Source organism: Dendrobates tinctorius, unplaced genomic scaffold (assembly GCF_039654945.1).
Source record: "Dendrobates tinctorius isolate UK_male_01 unplaced genomic scaffold, ASM3965494v1 ptg000079l, whole genome shotgun sequence".
NCBI lineage: Eukaryota > Metazoa > Chordata > Amphibia > Anura > Dendrobatidae > Dendrobates > Dendrobates tinctorius.
Genome location: NW_027361747.1, coordinates 1,715,935 through 1,741,170, shown reverse-complemented (window position 1 = coordinate 1,741,170; position 25,236 = coordinate 1,715,935). Strand labels below are relative to the sequence as shown.

At 47.9% G+C, this 25,236-nt stretch overlaps 1 protein-coding gene across 6 annotated transcripts in view; it reads left to right on the top strand.

The window, feature by feature from the left end:
• ATP8A1 (ATPase phospholipid transporting 8A1) overlaps window positions 1-25,236 on the top strand; it is a 311,188-nt gene that overhangs the window by 188,825 nt on the left and 97,127 nt on the right. For all 6 annotated transcript variants that reach the window (XM_073583432.1, XM_073583434.1, XM_073583430.1 and 3 more), the window contains one exon: window positions 13,858-13,996. In XM_073583432.1, coding sequence (XP_073439533.1) covers window positions 13,858-13,996 — 139 coding nt within the window. The remainder of the gene's footprint in view (window positions 1-13,857; window positions 13,997-25,236) is intronic.

Sequence of the window (25,236 nt, the reverse complement as noted above, 5' to 3'; positions counted from 1 at the left end):
AGTAAAAAAAAAAAAAAAAAAGTTTAAAAATAAAAAAAAAAATTAAGAAACCTAAAAGTTCAAATCACCCCCCTTTCGCCTCAATCAAAATAAAACAGTAAAAAAAATCCCACATACACATATTAGGTATCGCCGCGTTCAGAATCGCCTGATCTATCAATAAAAAAAAAGCAGTAACCCGATCGCTAAACGGCATAGCAAGAAAAAAATTCAAAACGCCAGAATTACGTTTTTTTGGTCGCCAAGACATTGCATTAAAATGCAATAACGGATGATCAAAAGAACGTATCTGCACAAAAATGGTATCATTAAAAGCGTCAGCCCGGGACGCAAAAAATAAGCCCGCACCCGACCCCAGATCATGAAAAATGGAGACGCTACGGGTCTTGGAAAATTGCGCAATTTTTTTATTTTTTTTTTAGCAAACTTTGGAATTTTTTTCACCACTTAGATAAGAGGACATAGACATGTTTGGTGTCTATGAACTCATAAGGACCTGGAGAATCATAATAGCAGGTCAGATTTAGCATCTAGTGAACCTAGCAAAAAAGCCAAACAGAAAACAAGTGTGGGATTGCACTTTTTTGGCAATTTCACCGCACCTGGAATTTTTTCCCTGTTTTCGAGTACACGACATGGTAAAACCAATGGTGTAATTTAAAAGTACAACTCGTCCCGCAAAAAATAAGCCCTGACATTTTCCATATAGACGGAAAAATAAAAAAGTTATGGCTCTGGAAAGAAGGGGAGGGAAAAATGATGAAAATGCAAAACCAAAAATACCCCTGGTCGTTAAGGGGTTAAAGCAAACTGCAGGTTTCTTTCCAGATTAGTCTGATTTATATTAAAACAGTTGGTTACTAGTGATGAGCGAACGTGCTGGGATAAGGTGTAATCCGAGTGCGCTCGTGTGCTGACCGCGTGTCGTCGGCGTGCTTGGACAATGTTACAGTCCCCACGGCTGCATGTTAGGCGGCTGTTAGTTAGATGATCCTTGCATGTGTTGATGTTGTCCAACAGCCGTGAGACATGCAGCCACGAGGACTCGAACATGTTATCCAAGCACGCCGACAACACTCGATCAGCACCCGAGCACGCTCGGATTACACCTTATCCCGGCACGTACGCTCATCACTATTACTTGCCTATTTATAATCCAGAATGTGCGGCCACAACTTTGTGACCCAAGTTACAATGTAGTGCGGAAACCAACACTTTCCATCTGCCTATTCCTGCTGCTGCGCCATCATTAATAAGGAATCCGCACATCAGGACTCTGACCCACAAAACTGCCGGTGTCCTAAATAATTTAATGTGCAGAATAAATAAACCATTCCTCAGTCAGATGTTCTCCTCCGTGCTTCCCAGCTTAGTCCTGTGGATATCCCTAATATAAAATATTTATGCCCTGAATTAGCACTGCCGCGTTCATTCGCTGCTTAGTTTTTGGCTCCAGGATAGTTTGTGTGCCTGTTCCCTATTCCGGGGGCCGTATCCTCCTGGATGACGTATTTTTTTTCCTCTGCTCCTTGTGCACCTGTCACTTTGTGCTTTTAGCTCGGCTCGTGTTCACACCTGTTTGAGGTTTGCTTTTCTAGTCCGCACAGTAAAAGCGTGCTCACCTGGATGGGGAGCGGAAGCGCAGGCAGTTTTGCCTTTAACATCATGTCTTAGAACAACAGTAGTGTAACAGTTAATGACTAAAGCAGCAAGAGGCGGCGGCGATGTCATTCCCAGATTTACACCTCCGAGGCTCTGAAACACTACCTAATTCATTGCATGCTCTGTTGTGTGTCTCTGAGACGTCAGGCTTAAAATGAGGTGATTTTTATATATTCAGTCATATTTTTGTGGTTTAATAGGAGGGTTTAGGGAGCTGTAAAGTCGTATCTTTTCATTAGGAAGGCCTAGGTGCAATAGTTTTCTTAGACTTGTATCTGTGTTGATATACCTAATTATAAGGCAGTACACCAGTCCTCTTTGGGACTCATTAAATGATTTCTGTATTCTGGAATATAAGGGGTGGGACACTCGTAGTACTGGTTTCCACCACTAGGTGACTGTTCGCAGAACCCTTCTGAGTCCGTATACCAGCGGACGTGGTTGAAAATGGTCGCGTTTGGCTCTAGGTTTTTTTTGTTTGTTTTTTTTTAACTAGTTGTTCATTCAAACTTTTGCCTATTTTGTAATGGCCGATTCACACAAACAGTTTTGTTTCCTACTAGGGAAAAAAAAAATCGCCGTTCTTGCCAGGCGGGAATTTTGTTTCAACTTGTTTCATCCTCCATTCAAATTTGCAGGCAGGATCTCCACGAAAGCCAAGTCTACGCCACAAGTTCAGCAATGATCCAATGGCGATTTCCCAGAATAGCTTGACAAATTTTCGTCACATTTTCATCAGTTCGGGCTGTCGAAATATGTGCAGGGGTGATATTGATCATTAATTGACATTTCACCTCGTTCAAAGCTAAATAAACTTCTGTCTTACTCGGGTCAGCCTACTTGTAGGATGTTTGCAGCATAACAACTGTTTCCAATTTTTTTTTACTCAAAGTATATAAAACTTCATAGCCACGCGTTGATCAGTCATCAGAGCCAAAAGATTGAGTGACTCATTGAAAAACACTGAAGCCAAAGGCAACCTTCTCCAACTACATCGGCTGGTGTAGTGACTCAGAAGAGTTCTGTACATTCACCGAACATTGGAACCCGATGCTGTAAGTGCCTCGCCCTTCAGAAGTCGATTCTTTTTTCTTTTGAGTGCACTCTCATACTTGTCCTTTCCTACAAATAGCAGTAGACTTTATGAAATATCTCTTGTATGCGTGAAACATATACAATGTATGTGTGAATATGTTTGCATGTATGTATACACAAGTGCTTTTCACAAAATTAGAATATCATCAGAAAGTTATTTTATTTCAGTTCTTCAATACAAAAAGTGAAATATATAGTCATTACAAACGGAGTGATCTATTTCAAGTTTTTCACTTTTTGTATTGAAAAACTGAAAGCTATAAGAAGTCCTGTTTGCAGCTTGCAAAAAGCCATGTAGGGGACAGAGCTAGCATGTGGAATAAGGTGCTCTGGTCCGATGAGACTAAAATGGAAGTTTTTGGTCTAAATGCAAAATGAACACTGCACATAACACGGAAAACACCATCCCCATCATCAAACATGGTGATTGTAGCATCATTTTTTGAGGATGCTTTTTTCAGCAGAGACTGACCTTTCTATATCACGTAAAATCCAAATAAACAAACTTGTGGGTGTAATGTAAAAAAAAAAAAAAATGTAAAAGTTCGTGCCCCAAAATTTGTAAACTATGAAAAATAATCTATGAAGTAAGAATATACTAGTGAGTATAATGGATTGCTCATGGTAGAAAAACCTAATTATGCCAACTCTAGGGGTGAGACAAAAGGTCCCGAAATCTCATGCACATAATATGAAGGAAAGTTATAGCTTCAGTTATCAGGCACTTTAGGATTTCAGATTGCATTGCAAAAGGTAAAATGTCTTTCCACGATTACATTTGACTGCAGTGCGCACATTTCTTTGTCTCAGAGAATCACCTGAACATGGACTCCAAGGATCACATCTGGTCGGTAAACCTCTTGGTTCGTAACAACGTGCCAAGAGGAGATATTTAGTATTTATCTGGACCTGGCAGGATCCTATTTTTTTAATCTGGATATGAGATTATTATTACCTTACTTGCTTGTAGTCTTTATTAAGAATAATAATAATGAGAAATGCTTGTCATATTTCAGGATTGCACGGACCTTCAAGGCCATAAAGCAGTTGCATAAATTAGCTCCTTACTACAATTATTACTCCATAAAAGTCTAGAATTACCCAGAACCCGGGCACAGCGTTCTCTTTATCACCTGGGTTTATTTATGCCTGAGTGTGAACTCTGTCATGTCCTGAGCTTACGCCTTTACTCATTTCCACGTTCCACAGCGGCCCTGGTGTTATTGTAAAGCCTAATTTAATCAGGAGTCTGCACTATGTCGTACATTTCATCAGCGCAGAAAGTGCTAACACCTGCCATTCTGAAATGGAACATTTTGCTCACTTTCATGTATTTGGCTGAGTTGACGAGACTTCCCATGTGATCTGCAGTTCTAACCTTTAAAAATAACACTATATTCTCCTTTTTTTAAAATTTAAAGAAATTGGTACATGAATCTTCAGGGATACAGTTCAAGGGCGCAGATCTTTACATATGCACGAACACTGACAAGGAAAACCCAATACCTGTCATCTATCTACTTTCTGCTTATGCTCGCAGAATTATATGTCTTCTTTTTTGGGAGCAATTGCCTTTGCAAATAGGTCGCACAAGTGGGATATGGTCTTTTCCGTCCACCATAAAATAGACAGACAACTTTGCTGGTCACTGGACTGGGTACTACTAACCAGACCTGGCACTATACAGGCTTCTTTTATATTACTTGCCGGTGGCCGGTCCTTACACATATTGGTTAAGAACATCAGTGTCATTGTCACGGTTCCACCCCTCAGGGTATCTGGGATGCAGTTACAGCTCAGCCGTCCAATCAGGTATAGGGGTGTGCAGATGCTGTCAGTACTTTGTGTTGATTGACAGCTCGACCATCCAATCTGAGACTTTGAGACGTCTGCTGTTTCCATGTGTTCATTATTCCAGGTAGTCGTCCTGCTACTTAACTGAGCTGTGTCTCCCAGACCACTGTCAGACATACATTCATCTTGTGAGGTTTTTTCTCCTGTTCCTTGTGTTCTTTATGCTTGATCTGTTGCCTGACCTTGGACTTTGTTCTGACCATCCGCCTGTTTAACCCCTTCAGCTCTGATCCGTTATCCTCCCGGTACTCTGACCTCGGAATGTTACCTGACTGTGCTTTTGTCTCTTCCTTCTGTTTGACATACCTTCCTGGCTTCTGACCTTGGACTCCTTGACCACTCTGACTCAAGGCTTGGCAGTGAGAAGTGGCTAGCATCACAGTCATCATCTCAAAACTGATCATAAATTACAGATGACTCTAAGCAACTTCGGGCATCTTAGTACTGCTTGGGATACAGTACAAAGGAGGGAAAAGGTCATAATTGGGTCTTCCTCAACCATTTTATTACCCTTGGTTAAAAAATGGGAGTTAAGAAATTGGTTCAACAGAATTCCTGCATAGTTCTCCTAGCATAGGGAAATTGGACCAACTAGGCTTGGCCACCTCTTCAAAGGGAATGTGTCAACAGAAAATGATTTGATCTTTGTGATAAATATATATTTTCTCCTTCGTCTCATTGGGGGACACAGATACTGTGGGGTGTATGCTTCTGCCGCTAGGAGGCTGACACTAAGTGAAAAAAAGAGGTTAGCTCCTCCTCTGCAGTATACACCCTCGCCCCTATTGCAGGCGGAAATCAGTTTTTTGCTTAGTGTCCTATGGAGGCACACACAGTCTGGATCTCTCCAGACTATTTTTTTCTAGTTTACTATGAAGATGAGACAGGGGCGACGGATCCTATTGAAAGGGTCCGATCTCCCCAAACCATCAACGGGCGAGCACGCGTTGAGTATCGTCTCTGCGTATCCTTTCCCGCACCGAGGGACATATCTGGGACTTTTCCCCAGACTTCTATTTTTGTTTGTTATTTTATGAAGATGAGACAGGGGCAACGCATCCTATTGAAAGGATCCGATTTCCCCAAACCATCAACGGGCGAGCACGTGCGAGTATCCCTCCACGTATCCTTTCCCGCGACGTGGGACATTGTGCCAGATTAGCTCTATCCACCCCTAGGTATTAAAACCATGGGCTTGCACAGAGGCACAAGACTAGTTTGTGCGGCCCCCACTGCTCCACCAACGGTAGACGGCGGTGCTGCAAGGTGGCGGACTGTCCCTCTCCTAACCCCCTGAAGGGGTTAGATGGAGCTAGGGTGCCTGCACCGTCCTATTTTTTATCAAAGACCCCCCTCACATACCTGCGCTCAGGCTGAAGAGGATCATCGGTGAGGAGAGGGTCGGGGAGGGCTCCTGCGAAGATTTCGGGCTGGAGCCCACAGCCGCAGCACGCCTCGCGGTGTCCACTAGCCATGCAAGAGAAGGGCTGGATCCGTCAGGACAGGAACGCTGCGCCGGTCAGTAGCGCCACTTTTGGTACCGCGCCCCCCCCCCCCCCCGGTTGGGTAGGGCAAAAATTGAGGCCGCGGCTTCAGCCGGAGCTAGGCCGCGGCCGGAAGTTCCGCCCTTGGGGCCGCGTGTCACTTCCGGCAGCCCGCCCCGCACTTGCCAGAGAGGCCACGCTATAGAGAAAAACGAGGGGCTACCTCTTCCCCATATCCCCAGCAGCGGACAGATACAGCATGTCCGAACAAAAGCAAAGACGCACACGTTCTTTTACGCGGCATGCATCTCTTGTCGGGCTGCGTTTCCGCGGGCGCAGAGCAAGCATTTATGCAAAGCCTGCGAATCCAAACGCGCCCAGGAGCCCTCCCCTGCGACCGCGACCAATGTGTCAAATCCCCCGGAGTGGGCCCGATCACTGTCACAGTACATGGCGTCGCTTACGAGAGCAATAGAATCCCTTCAAGCCCCAGATAGGGGCAGGGACAGTGTCGCTGCCTTTAGAGGGAACCTCCACCTCACAGGAGCCTCCGGCCTGCAGGGGCCACCCTCACTCCAGGCAGACCCGGGGGAAACAAATCCACACGGTGTCGCCCAGTCCATCTGGTGCCTTCGGCATCCGTAAGATCTGCTTCTCACTCCCCGTCACCAGTGGTTGATAGCGAGCAGACCTCAGATTGCGACTCAGACGAGCCCATGGACCTGGACACTCCAGGGTCACGTGAAACAGTGGACAGCCTCATAGAAGCAATCAATCAGACCCTGGGGATTGAGGATGATACCGCAGCGGCTACGAGGCATAAAGTGGCATGTAAACGGGTGAAGCAGCTGCACAGAATTTTTTCCTCTCACCCTGAGTTTGAGGACATAGTGCAGCGGCACAGAGAATGTCCAAAATTGCATTTTTCTCGGGTTAAAGGGCACTCGAAACGCGTTATCCATTTGCTCCGGACCTCCTTAAACAATGGATGGAATCCCCGATAGTGGATCCTCCGGTTTCAAGCCTGGCCACTAAGACCCTGTTATCTGTCCCTAGGGTTTCCTCGATTTAAAGATCCCACGGACTGCCTTATTGAGAGCCTAGCTCGTTCAGTATATGAGGCGTCAGGGTCTGCACTCGCTCCCTCGTTCGCAGCAACTTGGGTAGCCAAGGCTATGATATCATAGTCAGAAACATTAAACAAGGTCGCGCAGGAGCAGGATCTACCTGCAGAGATCTCGGAGGTCACATGTCAGATGACGATAGCCGGAGATTATGTATTGAATGCGTCTTTGGATGCAGCCAATTGTTCAGCACTTGCTGCTAATGCAATCTCTATCTGAAGAGCCCTGTGGTTGAGGACATGGCTGGCCGATTCTACTTCCAAGAAGTCCTTGACTTCCCTGCCTTATCAGTGCGGCCGCCTATTTTTGGATCAATTTATCTCCGACTCCACAGGAGGAAAGAGCGGGTTTCTCCCTCAACAGAAGGTTAAATCGTTTTTTCGTCACCCGGTTCAGGCACGTTTTCGGGCCTTTCGCAGTGCCACCGGCCATTCTAGGCCGGGCGTGACGGCATTGGTCAGGTCGTGCCCGCTAAGCAGCCTGAGCCTGGTCCGGGACCCGAATAGGAGACCGGTCCGGGGTCATGCGTTAAAAGACTCCGGGTGGACTACGGGGCCCAATTCTGCCACCTCAGGCCGCCCCAATCAGGATAGGGAGTGGCAGGTCATATAGAGCCAACCCATTGGGGAGAATGCGTGCTCAACAGGCCAGATCGAGGGGACCCAGATCCTAAGGATCATCGGCCAAATGACTCGAGGTCTTTACCAGACGACACCAGCAAAGTGGGCGGCCGCCTACTCTGTTTTCATGTCTGGGCCAACATCGCTCACGACGCATGGGTAAAAGAATTGGTGTCCTCAGGTTACAAAATAGAATTTGTCAGATACCCTCCAAGGTGGTTTTTTCTTTCCCGGCTTCCCAGGGTGGATACCCAGGTAAGGTCTCTATTGGGAGCCATCAAGTCGCTCCTGCACAACGGAGTCATTGTTCCAGTGCCGGAACACAGAAGAGCTCAGGGGTTTCATTCCAAAATTTTTGTGGTTTCCAAAAAGGACGGGTCTGTCAGGCCTGTTTTTGGACCTAAAGCTGCTGAACAAATTCATCAGGATCAGACATTTCCGGATGGAGACTTCGTTCAGTCATAGCGGTCATGGAGCAGTGAGAATACTTGGCCTCAATTGACAGCCAGGACGCATTTCTGCATATTCCCATTTTTTCCTCCTCATCAGAGGCGGCTACGCTTCGCCATCAGCGTTCAGCATTTTCAGTTCGTAGCGCTACCCTTTGGGCTAGCCACGGCTCCCAGAGTGTTCACAAAGGTTATGGCAATTGTCAGGGCCACACTACATTCTCGAGGCATAGTCGTCTTGCCCTATCTGGACGACCTCTTGGTCAAGGACCTGTCAATACGGGCATGTGAGGAAGGTGTCAACATCACGCTAGATACTCTTGCCACTTAGATGGTGGTCAATGCAAAGAAATCATCCCTTGTGCCAGCTCAGAGGATCTCCTTCCTAGGAATGATCTTCGACACTTGCTGAAGGTTGGTAATTCTCCCTCAGGAAAGGGCGCTAGTCTCCGGCAGGGAGTCCGGACACTACGCCAATCAGTCCCTCATACCATCTGATCCGCGATAAGGATCCTAGCGAAAATGGTGGCAGCAATCGAAGCGATAACTTTCGTCCAGTTCCATCCTTCACCCCCTGCAGCACGCCTCGTGTCAGCCTGGGACAAGAATCCTTTCACGCTCGATCGGCGGTGCAAACTGTCCTCTCAAGTCAGGCAGTGGCTCGGATGGTGGATAACCAGTTCTTCTCTGGCCTAGGGGAAACCTTTCCCCCCATGTCATGGGCTGATAATGACAATTGACGTCAGTCTCCTCGGTTGGGGAGCGGTGTTTCGCCACCACACAACCCAGAAACGGTGGTCGCCACAGGAGGCACGCCTCCCGATCCACTTATTGGGGATACGAGCAATTCGGCTGGCTCTGCAGAAGTTTCATCACTTTCTAGCAGGCCGCCCCGTCCGGATTCCATCGGACATCGCCACGGCGGTGGTTTACATAATTTGTCAGGGGGGCACCCGCAGCAGAACAATCATGCGCGAGGTGGAGCACATTCTTCAGTGGGCCGAAGCAAACCACTCTGTGATTTCGGCTGTCCACATCCCGGGCGTGGAAAAGCCGGCAGGGTCTTGCATCCGGAGAGTGGTCTCTACATCCCGAAGTTCTTCAACAGATTTGTCAACTGTGGGGAGCTTCGAAATGTGGACCTGATGGCTTCCAGAGTGAATGCCAAGGTGCCCACATATGTCGCTCGGGCCAGGGATCCGCAGGCATTCGCGGTGGACGCGTTGGTTCTGCCATGGAACCAGTATCGCCTCCCATATCTATTTTCCCCATTGCCACTACTCTCGAGAGTCAGCAAAGGGATCAAGACGGAAGGGGGGCTGGCGATTCTGCTGACCCCAGACTGGCCCCGTCGAGCGTGGTACGCAGATCTAAGGCAGCTGCTCGCCAATGTTCCTGGGCGCCTGCTAGAGCGCCCAGATCTACCGTCTCAAGGGCTAATTTGCCACCCGAACTCAGGGACCCTGTGTTAGATGGCAGGGCCGTTGAATCTTGGATTCTAACCCAGGCAGGGTTTGGAAGCAAGGTGGTTGCTACAACGATTAGCGCCCGGAGGCCTGCTTCAGCATGAATTTACCACCACACCTGGAAGGTGTTCTTTGCTTGATGTCGAGGCGCGGTGTTTCTCCGCTAAGATTCTCGATCTCCAACATCTTGGTTTTTCTCCAGTTGGGCTCAGAGAGCCCGGATAGCTCAGTCTGTAGAGCATTAGACTCGGGCTTTGCCCCAGGTTTCCGCAGGAGACAAATGTCGGCCTTATCCGTCCTGTTCCAGTGCAGGGTTGCTACCAATTTGCAGGTGAAAACTTTTCATCCGGGGAGTGTCCCACTTGATACCTCCCTATATGGCGCCGATGGACGCCTGGGTTCCTAACATTGTCCTAAGTGTTCTGCAGGAAGCTCCATTGGAACCGCTTCAGGATATCGCTTTGAGGTACCTTTCCTGGAAAGTTGTTCCCCTAGTGGCCATCACTTCCATCAGGCGGGTTTCAGAGCTGGCGGCTCTATCCTGCCGAGCTCCGTTCCTCACTTTCCATAGGTATAAGGTGGTCCTCAGACCAGCCCCTCCTTTTCTGCCGAAGGTCGTGTCCGCTTTTTCACATCAATGAAGATGTTGCTTTGCCTTCATTTTGTCCAGCACCGGTGCACCGTGTGGAAGAAGGCTCTTTACACATTAGACCTGGTAAGAGCCCTCCGGAGGTACGTGTCACGGACGGCACCCTTTCCTCAGACGGACACGCTGTTCGTGCTCCTTGAAGAACGCAGGAAGGGACTCGCTGCCTCAAAGTCGACCATAGCCAGATGGATTCGTTTGACTATTCATGAGTCCCACTGCATTAGAGGCACGCCGATTCCAGCAGGGATCAGAGCGCACTCTACCCGGTCGGTGGGCGCCTCTTGGGCGCTTCGGCACCAGTCTTCGACAGAACAGGTTTGCAAGGCAGCAACCTGGTCCAGCCTGCACACATTTGCCAAACATAATATCCATACTCAGGCCTCGGCGGATGCAAGCCTGGGTAGAAGGAGTCTCCAAGCAACGGTGGCGCACCTTTAAACAGGAGGTGCATGTAGCTTGGATCGGTGAGTCAATCTCCCACCCAGGGACTGCTTTAGGACGTCCCACAGTATCCGTGTCCCCAATGAGACGAGGGAGAAACATGGATTTTTGTGAGTACTCACCGTAAAATCCTTTTCTCCGAGACGCTCATTGGGGGACACAGTACCCACCCTATTAGCCAGTTGGCTCTTGTTTAAATGGATATGTGTTTACTTATTTGATATAAGGGTGGTGTTTTCGTTTGGACATGTTGTACCTGTATTAAGGCTGATTTTTTTGTCCTCCTACTGCTTTGGCACCAAACTGATTTCCGCCTGCAATAGGGGCGAGGGTGTGTACTGCAGAGGAGGAGCTAACCTCTTTTTTTCACTTAGTGTCAGCCTCCTAGCTGCAGAAGCATACACCCCACAGTATCTGTGTCCCCCAATGAGCGTCTCGGAGAAAAGGATTTTACGGTGAGTACTCACAAAAATCCATGTTTTTTTAAAATCTCCTAATTGTATTAAAAATCAGAAATCTTGCAACTTTCACATCGGCCACTGGGGCTTTTTTATATTGTAACTTCCTGTTTCACAAAATGCACATGTGCATTAGCAGAAAAAGGCTGGCTCATACCCAACCTTTTTGTATTGAAGCATCTAATGAGCGTGTGCATCATGTAGTGTGAAGGAAGGATCCTGTATTATCAGCTGTGAGTTAGGCTATGCCCACCATGCTTAAAGTGAGCGCTTCATGTGATGATGGTACCTATGATCTGGAGGAGAGGAGACTCTCCTCCATGTCCTGGGTACCATATTCCTGTAAAAAACAGAATAAAAATAAAAAAATCAGGCTATACTCACCTTCTGGCGGCGCCCTGGAGTTGTCCCGCCACTCAGCCACGCTCCTAGCATCTTCCGTTCCCATGGATGCTTTGCGCGTATCACCCCAGATGACATCACGGTCGCGTGACCGCTACGTCATCTGAGGTGATTCTCGCAATGCATCCCTGGGAACGGAGCTTGCCGGCAGCGTGGCTGAGAGGCGGGAGAAGTCCGGGGGCCGTCAGAAGGTAAGTATATCATCAGTAGTAAAAAGTTGGTCACACTTGTCAAGCACTATGCTTTACAAGCATGACCAATCTGACAATCACTTTCCAAGCAATGCTTCAAATTGCTTGGAAAGCGCTAACATTCTGCAAGCTGAAAACGCTTGCAAAATGCTTGTGTTTTGCGGGAAACCCACGGCAGGGAGTTGCGGAAATACTGCAGAATTTTCTGCAACGTGGGCACTTAGCCTAACGGCCCCGTTACATGTAACAATGTCCCAGCGATCCCAACCAACGATCCGACGTGGATGGGATCGCTGGGACATAGCTGATCGTTGGTGACCTGTCACATAGACAGACTCATCAGCGATCAGGACCAGCAAATAAGCTGGCTTCCAAGGTAAACAGCGGGTTTCTAAGAGCCGTGCGGCTCTTAGAAACCTGCTGTTTACCTTGGAAACCAGCTCGCACCGTTGCTGATTGTTGGTCTCTCGCTGTCACACGCAGCGATGCGCACTGACAGCGGGAGACCAGCGATCAAAAAACGGCCTAGGACGTTCTAGCACGATCAGCGATACCCGGCGAGGGGGGCCGGTCGCTGATGCCTATCACACAGCGAGATCACTGGTGAGATCGCTGTGGCGTCACAAAATCAGCGATCTCGCTGTATGTGATGGGGCCTTTAGGGTGTTATCTGTTACTGTAATTCTACCTCTACTGATAAGAAAACTGATGTAAACTTTTCCTGAAAAGAAACAAATGTAAATGGTTTTCCCACGCACAAAGTTAATTTTAATCAATAGATCTTGGAATAATAATGATTTCCACAATTGAATATGTTTAAAAATAATGTTCCTGTGCTGAGATAATCTTACACATGTGCCCCTGCTGTGTACTGTGTAATGGCCGTGTGTGATCGTACAGGGACATGGTCCGATCATACCACAGCCCCTAGGTGGGAAGGGGGGGGATGCACAGACATTAAAGCACAGGATCACAAATTATGTTTCTGGGTAAGGCAAAACATTTCACGGCTTGTTTTTAAGTAATGTTTTACCTTGAAGAAAAAATCAGCTGTGATCCCGTGCTGTCCTGTCTGTATCCTCTCTTTTCTTTCCTCCCCTGCCCAGGTGCTGTGGTATGATCAGACCATGTCCCTGTACAGTCAGACACGGCCATTACACAGCACACAGCAGGGGCACATGTATAAGATTATCTCAGCACAGGAACATTATTTATAAACACATCCAATTGTGGAAATTATTATTATTCCAAGATCTATTGATTACAATAAAGTTTGTGGGAAAACCCCTTTAAAGCCTAAATTATCTCCATTGGCAAGTATGGAAATTATGAGATTTAAATTTTGTTTTTTATTTTTTTTTAAATACAGATCGCAGTGTGAGAAATTTTTTTTATTAAAAATGTATTTCCCACAAATGTCCTGTTTAAATACAGGACATTTTCTGATACAATTCCTTTAAGGGACATAAATCTGCCATGAGTTCATCAATGTTTAACAAGCCTTATTGTCACCACCAAATGATAGCGGTCAGACCCTGTGTGGCCTCCCTTACGTTCACACATGACTGCTAAACAGACCAGGAGGTCTAAATAATAATTATTTTAGGCGATGGCCATTATCTCATATATATATATATATATATATATATATATATATATATATATATATATATATATATACACACACACACACACTTGTGATAAGGTTGAGGACTTCCCAAATTTTTATAATGTAATTCCCAAAAATTTGGGTGTCCAAATTTTTTTCTAAGAACTTGTGCTCAAAATCTTGTCCACAAGTTCACCCAATGGCGGGAACTATTGATTTACGTTTTCATTTGTTCTTGGCCATCATGGATGGGGCAAATGTCAGCAGAATTGTGACGGCTATCCATACAGGACGTGTCACATCTATAATCACATTGAATGTTTGCACATTACGGTATTTTTCTTTTACCCTAGAACCTCCATTTACTCGGGGCAACAGCCATAGAAGATAAGCTACAGGACAACGTCCCAGAGACCATTGAGACCCTGGTGAAAGCAGATATCAGAATCTGGATTCTAACTGGGGATAAACAGGAAACCGCCATCAACATCGGTACAGTTCTGTTTCACCATTGCACAATGTGCCATGCAACCTTCCATTATTTGTTTTATTTCCTGTTACAGTGGCCGCATGAGGGGTGACATTTGCAGAAAAAAAAAAAAAAATTTTGAACGTTTATTGCTCCAATTGTGTGACTTCACCAGGCAATAACACAACAAAGCTCTGTACTTTTGCTTCTCTAAGGGTTTCCAGCCCTGGTGGAATTTTCAGTAAGCATTACAGTGTGCCGAATCCTAACCGTGGGTAAGCTGTACCCTGTTAGGATTCGGCTCCACTTGCTGTTTCCAGATGTTATCACAAGTATGCAATATTCTGAATCCCAGCATTGTAAATCTTACACACTGTTAGGATTCGGCAAGCTCCAATTCTTGCCGAAAATTCCACCAAGCCTGGACAACGCCTTTAAGCACATGCTGGTTACAGTGCTGCCTTTTCACATCCTAACTGAATGATCCACTTTCCCTTAGGATGTGGAAAGGTAATGGACTTCTCCTTGGGTTTGTGATCCCGGGGCTCCCTCTACCTAACACCTGCTTTTAGGGTACCGTTACACTTAGCGATGCACCAGCGATCCCGACAACGATATGGATCGCTGGTGCATCGCTAATTGGTTGTTAGTGAGCTGCCAAACAGGCAGATCTCACCAGCAACATAGCAGCGGTCGGGGGTCGCTACTTACCTGTCAGATGAGGCGATCCTGACGTCCTCCCGCCTGCGTCGCTTGTCAGCGCCACAGGAAGCCCAGCAGGAAGCGCCCGACGAGAAATGGTCCAGGACGTTCTCGCACGATCAGCGATAATCAGCGGGGGAGCCGGTCGGAGGTAAGTATCAGACACAGCGATGTCGCTAGCAATGTAACATCACAAAACCAGTGACGTTACAGCGATATTGCTAGCGATATCACTATGTGTAATGGGCCCTTTAGCATACACCGTTATCTATGCGATCAAAGGATCACATGGACGAGTCCCTTGTGGGATTGATAAAAAATAAAATGCATACTATGCATAATTTGTTCCGGGGGGGAGTTATTTAACCCCTTAAGGACCAAGCTAATTTAGACTTAAGGACTTAAACTGGGCCTCTTGGAAAAAAAAAAAAATTAAACAGAGTTATGAAAATAATATATTATCATATTTACTCTAGTAAACACCGACCCGAGTATAAGCTGAGGCACCTAATTTTACCGCAAAAAACTGGGAAAAATTATTGACTTGCGTATAAACCTGGTATGCATTGTCCCCTAATCCCTATCCTGGTATGTATGGTTCCTCATCCCTAGCCTTGTATGCATGGCCCCCTCATCCTTATCCTGGTATGCATGGCTCATCCCTATCCTGGTATGATTGGCCACCATCCCTATCCTTGTATGCATGGCCCCATCCCTATCCATATTTGCATGGCCCCCATCCCTATCCTTGTGGGCATGGCCCCTATCCTTGTGGGCATGGCCCCATCCCTATCCTTGTAGGCATGGCCCCCATCCCTATCCTGGTATGATTGACCCTCATCAAAAAACATAAAAAAACTAAACCATTATACTTGCCTTCCTGCACTCCCTCGCAGTGTCTTGTTCCAGTGCCAGCTGCTGATTTATGCTTGTAAGCAATGTATGGCAGGGATGTCATGCGCTGCTCACAAGCAGAGCACAGCTGTTGGAATACTCACCACACCCCACGCCAGAACTATGTGTGTGGAGGGCAGTGATTATTAAGTAGCGCTCACAGTGTCAGCTGCTTGGGCAGTCTCGTGTGCTGCTACTTAAGCAAAATGAATATTCGCCTCCCTCCATGCCCATTGTTGTGGAGAGAGTTGAATATTAATTTCTCTTAAGTAGCGGCACACGTGACCGCCCAGCAGCTGCAGGAGCCGGCGGCTGTAACTGTGCACGCTATTACAGAGAAATTAATATTCATTGCCAGTGCAGTGAATATTAATTTCTCTTTAGCAGTGGGCACAGGAGTTAGCCGCAGCAGCTGGCTCCTTCCTCCTGTGACCCACTGCTCCACCGCTGCTCCTCCTCCTCCATCTTCTTTACACCTCACTCGAGTATAAGCCGTGGGGGGGGTGTTTTCAGCACAAAAAAATATGAAAAAAACTGCTTATACTCGAGTTTATACGGTTTGCAGGTTTGCAGCTAGTCAACCTGTACAGAAAGAATGCATTCACCACTCCACATCTGGAGCTGAGCGCTGCCCATCCGTATTCTGATCCAGGACAGGTTTCGGTGACCGGTTGGTGGGCGCTTTTATGATAATGATTACGCCCTTGATAAATCTAATGTCTGTTGCCAAACAGAGGTGTCATGTTCTGGCGATAAGTCCCTCTGAGAGATGTCAGGTGCCAAATGGTCTAGTGAAGATCTATATGAATAAATGCAATAATATAGTGCAAAAGTGAAGATTTATAGATTGAACTTAACTTGTTTTCCCTGAACAAAGCCTTGATCACTTCTCTACAGTTTAGGTGATAACTTGTTGAGCAGCGGGAGTCCGACCGCTGGGACCCGCACCGATTGACAGAATGAGACACTTTTATCCTTATTATCAAGGAGCTGCAGTGCACGTGGCGGATGGCTGCTCCATTCATTCTCCATTCTCTCACTTTTCTCTGCTTTATAGGGTAGAATGATTGGAACAGTGGTCAGGCATCAGACCCGCCGCTGAATTTTGCAACGGAGATAACAGTGCCCCATCGGTGATTAAAAAAAAAAATTCTGTACTGCCTATTAGTGTTGTTGTTCATTTTCATTTTTATGGGTGAACATTGAAATGTTAAGATTGGATCCATAGTGTCCAAAACTGCAGACCTCCCATCGGGAGAAGTCATTAGACTCTCAGTCACACATCCTGGGGCTTTGGGCCCAGAGCCGTTACAGGTCATAATTGTTCTCCACATGTTTGATCACTTTTCTGCCTTTTATAATCTTCTGTAGCAATTAGCGGCATTTTCACAGTATACTGTAATGAGCGGTCCCATTAGGACAATCCCGCTTCGCTCTGGATGCTTCTGTGCAGCAATGTGTTAATTAAATGGTCTTTATCCTCCTAAAATGCATGACAGTGGGTGTTGGGTAACCATCTGTCAAAGCTGAACATGGCTCACAACCCTCTCTCAGAGCTGGATGTGGCTCGCGACCCTCTCTCAGAGCTGGATGTGGCTCGCGACCCTCTCTCAGAGCTGGATGTGGCTCACAACCATCTGTCAAAGCTGAACATGGCTCACAACCCTCTCTGAGCTGGATGTGGCTCGCGACCCACTCTCAGAGCTGGATGTGGCTCGCGACCCTCTCTCAGAGCTGGATGTGGCTCGCGACTCTCTCAGAGCTGGATGTGGCTCGCGACTCTCTCTCAGAGCTGGATGTGGCTCGCGACCCTCTCTCAGAGCTGGATGTGGCTCGCGACCCTCTCTCAGAGCTCGATGTGGCTCGCGACCCTCTCTCAGAACTGGATGTGGCTCGCGACCCTCTCTCAGAGCTGGATGTGGCTCACGACCCTCTCTCAGAGCTGGATGTGGCTCGCCACCCTCTCTCAGAGCTGGATGTGGCTCGCGACCCTCTCTCAGAGCTGGATGTGGCTCGCGACCCTCTCTCAGAGCTGGATGTGGCTCGCGACCCTCTCTCAGAGCTGGATGTGGCTCGCGACCCTCTCTCAGAGCTGGATGTGGCTCACGACCATCTGTCAAAGCTGAACATGGCTCACAACCCTCTCTGAGCTGGATGTGGCTCGCGACCCTCTCTCAGAGCTGGATGTGACTCGCGACCCTCTCTCAGAGCTGGATGTGGCTCGCGACTCTCTCAGAGCTGGATGTGGCTCGCGACCCTGTCTCAGAGCTGGATGTGGCTCGCGACCCTCTCTCAGAGCTGGATGTGGCTCGCGACCCTCTCTCAGAGCTGGATGTGGCTCGCGACCCTCTCTCAGAGCTGGATGTGGCTCGCGACCCTCTCTCAGAGCTGGATGTGGCTCGCGACCCTCTCTCAGAGCTGGATGTGGCTCGCGACCCTCTCTCAGAGCTGGATGTGGCTCGCGACCCTCTCTCAGAGCTGGATGTGGCTCTCAAAGTTAGAAAGGTTGGAGACCACTGACTTACGGGGACAAAAAGGAGTCTATAAGGAAAGTCTCATTTCAGTTAGCGGCATTTTCACAGTATACTGTAATGAGCGGTCCCATTAGGACAATCCCGCTTCGCTCTGGAGGCTTCTGTGCAGCAATGTATTAATTAAATGGTCTTTATCCTCCTAAAATGCATGACAGTGGGTGTTGGGTAACTATAGTAAAATAACTTAATCTTCCAGACTTCACATAATTCATTTACTTATATTCTTCCCGTGTTAAAGGACACTGAAAATGTAATGGTTCTTAGAGTAGAATTGCAGTTATAATAATTTCTTTATACTGAGCGCGCAAATCGATCATCGGCGATCGTTATCTTCAATAATAAAATAACTCCACTACAATGGAAAGACAGGGTTAAAGGGAAGCTGTGTGCAGGTTTTTTTTTATATGTAATCTGAGAGCACCCTTATGTAGGAGAAGAGACCCTGATTCCAGGAATGTAGCACTTACTCGGTGCTGTGTTGCTGTTTCAATAGATTCAGTGTTTTATCAGCAGGAGATTATCACTGCAGGACTAGTTGTCTCATGCCTCCTAGTCCAGCCACGCCCTCAGCACGGATTAGCAGGTTTCTGGCCAATCAGTGGTTTGGGGCGGGGTTATATTGGGCTGCAGCTTTCCTGTAAATCCGCTTAAATTCATAAAGGATCAATCCGCAAACAATCGAGAATAATTAGCAAGTAGATGGATCAGCCTCACACAGATTAATGAAATCCAAGTGTCAAGAAAACTCTGTGTGAACTTACCCTAAGGGTGAATAAAAAAAGAAAAAACACGCTGCAGAGACATTACCGGAAGTGGAGGCAGCGAGGAGGCGTTCGTATAGGTATGGAACCCCGTCCTGCTGACAGCCGCATGGTCAGTGCTCTGCGGCAGTACTCTCTACATTGCAATAGAATTGCTACTAACGCACTTTACATTAAAACGGCCACGCTATGCTAATATACGAATGCGCGGCATGCTATATTACTAAGCATAGTGCGCCATCTAGTAATGTAATCACCGCCCAGCATGGAATTTGTGTATGTATTACTTAGGGCAGGGATCCCCAACCTGTAGCTCGGGAGCCACATGTGGCTCGCTATCTCATGAAATGTGGCTTGCGACTGTCTGCCAGCTTGGTGCATTAGACCTAGGTCTAGCAAACAGCTATGAAGAGCACATCTCAAAATGGTGAATTGTGTGAGTAGCCCTGCACAGAAGAGCAGATCTAGATGTACATATACAGGTCTTAGTGGTTTAGAGATACTTTATGGATGGAAGATCCTACCGGTCAGAGGAGGTGCTTGAAGCTGGATATGACAGTGTGTTGGGGAGTGCTTGTTGAGAGAATACTGACGGGTGGGATTGTGGGAACCCTTGCATCTTGATATACTGCTTCTGTGGAAAAGCTTTGGCTGCCATTATACCCATAATAAGGGCTTTGATTGCCACTAATGTGAGAGAGTGTGGGAGCCAGATGTGGCTCACGACCATCTGTCAAAGCTGAACATGGCTCACAACCCTCTCTCAGAGCTGGATGTGGCTCGCGACCCTCTCTCAGAGCTGGATGTGGCTCGCGACCCTCTCTCAGAGCTGGATGTGGCTCACAACCATCTGTCAAAGCTGAACATGGCTCACAACCCTCTCTGAGCTGGATGTGGCTCGCGACCCACTCTCAGAGCTGGATGTGGCTCGCGACTCTCTCAGAGCTGGATGTGGCTCGCGACTCTCTCAGAGCTGGATGTGGCTCGCGACCCTCTCTCAGAGCTGGATGTGGCTCGCGACCCTCTCTCAGAGCTCGATGTGGCTCGCGACCCTCTCTCAGAACTGGATGTGGCTCGCGACCCTCTCTCAGAGCTGGATGTGGCTCACGACCCTCTGTCAGAGCTGGATGTGGCTCACGACCCTCTGTCAGAGCTGGATGTGGCTCGCGACCCTCTCTGAGCTGGATGTGGCTCACGACCCTCTCTCAGAGCTGGATGTGGCTCGCAACCCTCTCTCAGAGCTGGATGTGGCTCGCGACCCTCTCTCAGAGCTGGATGTGGCTCGCGACCTTCTCTCAGAGCTGGATGTGGCTCGCGACCCTCTCTCAGAGCTGGATGTGGCTCACGACCATCTGTCAAAGCTGAACATGGCTCACAACCCTCTCTGAGCTGGATGTGGCTTGCGACCCTCTCTCAGTGCTGGATGTGGCTCGCGACCCTCTCTCAGAGCTGGATGTGGCTCGCGACTCTCTCTCAGAGCTGGATGTGGCTCGCGACTCTCTCTCAGAGCTGGATGTGGCTCGCGACCCTCTCTCAGAGCTGGATGTGGCTCGCGACCCTCTCTCAGAGCTGGATGTGGCTCGCGACCCTCTCTCAGAACTGGATGTGGCTCGCGACCCTCTCTCAGAGCTGGATGTGGCTCGCGACCCTCTGTCAGAGCTGGATGTGGCTCGCGACCCTCTGTCAGAGCTGGATGTGGCTCGCGACCCTCTCTCAGAGCTGGATGTGGCTCGCGACCCTCTCTCAGAGCTGGATGTGGCTCGCGACCCTCTCTCAGAGCTGGATGTGGCTCGCGACCCTCTCTCAGAGCTGGATGTGGCTCGCGACCCTCTCTCAGAGCTGGATGTGGCTCGCGACCCTCTCTCAGAGCTGGATGTGGCTCGCGACCCTCTCTCAGAGCTGGATGTGGCTCGCGACCCTCTCTCAGAGCTGGATGTGGCTCGCGACCCTCTCTCTGAGCTGGATGTGGCTCGCGACCCTCTCTCTGAGCTGGATGTGGCTCGCGACCCTCTCTCTGAGCTGGATGTGGCTCGCGACCCTCTCTCTGAGCTGGATGTGGCTCGCGACCCTCTCTCTGAGCTGGATGTGGCTCGCGACCCTCTCTCTGAGCTGGATGTGGCTCGCGACCCTCTCTCTGAGCTGGATGTGGCTCGCGACCCTCTCTCTGAGCTGGATGTGGCTCGCGACCCTCTCTCTGAGCTGGATGTGGCTCGCGACCCTCTCTCTGAGCTGGATGTGGCTCGCGACCCTCTCTCTGAGCTGGATGTGGCTCGCGACCCTCTCTCTGAGCTGGATGTGGCTCGCGACCCTCTCTCTGAGCTGGATGTGGCTCGCGACCCTCTCTCTGAGCTGGATGTGGCTCGCGACCCTCTCTCTGAGCTGGATGTGGCTCGCGACCCTCTCTCTGAGCTGGATGTGGCTCGCGACCCTCTCTCTGAGCTGGATGTGGCTCGCGACCCTCTCTCTGAGCTGGATGTGGCTCGCGACCCTCTCTCTGAGCTGGATGTGGCTCGCGACCCTCTCTCTGAGCTGGATGTGGCTCGCGACCCTCTCTCTGAGCTGGATGTGGCTCGCGACCCTCTCTCTGAGCTGGATGTGGCTCGCGACCCTCTCTCTGAGCTGGATGTGGCTCGCGACCCTCTCTCTGAGCTGGATGTGGCTCGCGACCCTCTCTCTGAGCTGGATGTGGCTCGCGACCCTCTCTCTGAGCTGGATGTGGCTCGAGACCCTCTCTCTGAGCTGGATGTGGCTCGAGACCCTCTCTCTGAGCTGGATGTGGCTCGAGACCCTCTCTCTGAGCTGGATGTGGCTCGAGACCCTCTCTCTGAGCTGGATGTGGCTCGAGACCCTCTCTCTGAGATGGATGTGGCTCGAGACCCTCTCTCTGAGCTGGATGTGGCTCGAGACCCTCTCTCAGAGCTGGATGTGGCTCTCAAAGTTAGAAAGGTTGGAGACCACTGACTTACGGGGACAAAAAGGAGTCTATAAGGAAAGTCTCATTTCAGTCATATCCGACCTCAGAAGTTTTCCTTGTTAGTCGGAAATGTTCAGACAGTTTTGCTTCCCTTCAGTTCAGACCAGATTGTACAATATTCACCATCTGTACATCTTATTTTTCTTCCATTATGTTCATCCTGTAAAGGGCCCCGACACAATAAAAATGGTATCTGATATTTTGTCACCTTGTTATGGAGCAGAAGGAGCAGAGATTGCAGATATATGGTATTGTGGGAAAAGATCCACTATAACTTGTGTTCTTATCACTGCTCATTCTTCACGAAGAGGGCTGGCCCTGCCTGTGATGGTATCTGTGTATGTATGCTCCTACCAGGGCTGTGGAGTCGGTAAGCCAAACCTGCGACTCCGACTCCTCAATTTCCCTTACACCGACTCCACGACTCCGACTCCGACTCCCACACATATTGCTTATATTTAAGTGAAAAATTTATTGTAGTACAATGTGAACCTCAGACATTTAATCATTTTTATGATCCAATAATCAAGATATTTAGATAGAACAGAATATATATTGGTGTACTACCCGGTTTTCATTCTTTTTGGTACAGATACGATATGGATAGACAGATATGGATAAATGGATAGAGCAGATTTCTAATCTGCTTTTGCTATTGAAAACATTATCTATGAGCTCAAAAACCTTTCAGGTGATGCAGTTTTTTAAAAAGATGATCAACTTTTGCAGCTGAAAAACGTATCCTCAAAAAACACAGGAAAAACGCTGTGTGTGAATGTAGCCTTAGATCAGGAATAGAACAGCCATTTATAGGACATTTCATAACTTTCCCAAACTCCTATGAAAAAATATTCAGCACATCCTGCATTGAATTACTGTACCCAATTTATTATATATTTTAGGAGTCGGTCCATTTTATACTGACTCCGACTCCACCAAAATGAGCACCGACTCCGACTCCACGACTCCGACTCCACAGCCGTGGCTCCTACAGGGAAAGTGGTCAGTCACAGCTAGGACCACCCACTGGTCCTCTGAGTCAACCTGTGACTCCCTGGTTTCCTTGTATGAGCATGCATACAGTCATTAACTGATAGGATCACCCATTGGACCTCTCGGCTGAGAATGAGCAGGGATTTTTATGGATAGAACACAAGTTAGGGCTCACTCCCACTTTGATTAAATAGGACTAATGCAATCCGATTAAAAATCAGATTACATTTGTACCAATTTAATCCTATGCTTGTGTTCTCAGTGGAGGTTCTTTTTTTCCTGCTCTGATCGGACCCTGATCGACAGGGGGAAAAAACCACAGCATTATGCTATTGCATGCCAAATATCGGATCGCGCGCACCCATATAAAAGTCTATAGGTGCGTGTGAAACATCGCACTGCACTCTGATATCACCCGAGTGCAGGGCAATTACCGCCGGCAGCAGAGGAGATGGAGAAATTAATTACTCCGTATCCTCCGCACCTATGCTGTGATTCTCTCATGCAAAAGGATGGGCGCACAGAGCAATTGCCACTTGTCTCCCACTTGCAGCAGAGCAGGAGCTGAGTATCATTAGTATATCACATCCGGTGTTATACACTAATGTGACTCCAGCCTTATACTGAATACTTTCCTACAATACTATGTATCAGTCCACTCAGCGTCTCCTGCTTTATAACATGATTTTTAACGGTTACCTTGTTTGCTCAACATGACAGGTCCCCTTCATAGCTGATAAATCATCTCTTACAGCATATTTAGTGCTTTTTTGTGTTTCTCCACTGTGTACCTCTGCAGTATTATTCAGTGGCCAGTAGATGGCACTGCTGCTGTATACTCTGATTATGGACAGGCTGTAAAGTGAGCTGCTTCTAGTAAGTACTAGTGTAGATCAGGACCAATCACTGCAAAACTGTATGCAGCATATAATACAATGACCCGGTGATTATAAAAGTGGAGTTTCCTAAATTGGATCTATTGGTTGCACTGAACCTTTGATGTGCACATACTTTGTAATATAGTCTGTGTAGTAATCTCGTCTGCATGGCGCTGCTGCCTATTTCCAGAGATAAGTTATGATGCATAGTGCACACTGATATGCCCAGTTTATATAGCCGTGGTCCATGGTCGTTCCTCACCTTTTTTCTTCCCTTAACATATGACAAGATGAGTGGATGGAAGGTGATGCGCTTTGAAAAAATACTGCAGTCCTCTATTGTGAAGATACGTCTAGGCCACGTGTCTGTTCTCCCAGTCATTGTGAGCCCGGACAGGGGAATTTTTGTAACATTTTGCAATAATTCCTTGATTTTACATCATGAAAGTAGCGGAAAGTTCAGGATGGCCACATCTGTAAAGTCTCTCCCATATCTCCATAGAGAAGCCCCTACTGGACAACCCCTTCTTAAATGCTGACGTGCCCTCTACACCGCCCTGATCACTGGAAGCAAGCGGCTGCAGGGAGAATATAACCTTATTTTCCCACTGCAGCTGTAATACAGCAAAATGTGGCTAAATGCTATGTACATGCATATTATCACTATATCTGCAAGTAAATAGTTTTTTTGGAGGTGACTGGTTCCGCATTAACTCTAATGTTCCCCAAAAATGACAGATGCTTAGTGTCATAGCCTGGGGCACTTTGAGTGCCACCTTGTACAATATTGCTGCTCAGCCCCACCAGCGAACCTGCGTGCCACAATGTCTTCTGCATGTGAACAGCCTTAGCGACCAGTCAGGATTGCTCTATGCCAGCAATATTTGTTATAATAAGCTGTTTCACTGTAGAGCAGAACCTCAGCGATGGCGAGTAGCATCCAGATGTCCACCTCTGATGCTCGTGTTCCATTGAATATTTAAAGAGAAGCCGTATGCCATTAGTAATTCCAGAAGTGACTGATCCCGCTAGTGACTGACACATTCATTGCCATGTAGCTCTTGTCGTACTGCTGTGAATCTCGTGTAAAGGGCTTGGCGGAGCCGCACGCACCCTACTGATGTGTCGCAGAGAGTACAGCTTGGATGGGAAGCCTTTCTTTCAGCCTGTGATACATGTAGGATTTATCGGTTTTGTGCTTTGCATTTAATGTAGTGCCTGAAAGGCAAAGCTGGGAAAGGGTAAGAAATCATCTGATTCTCCTGTCAGACCTCTCCTTCCATTTTTCCTTTAGAAGTGCTGGGAGCTTTCATAGAAATGAACCTCCGTGGTTACTGGAACGCTATAAAAGTGATATATTCAGCCGAAATTTCTCTCTCCTGGACACAAATAAAAGTTGACTTTCTGCACAGTTTGGCACAGTTTGTAGTGTCATAACTCCAAACCTGTACGGTAGAGATGTCAACCATGCTACTGCTCAAAGAAAAGCCTTCATCACATCCGTAGCTGTCTACATAGGATTCCTCC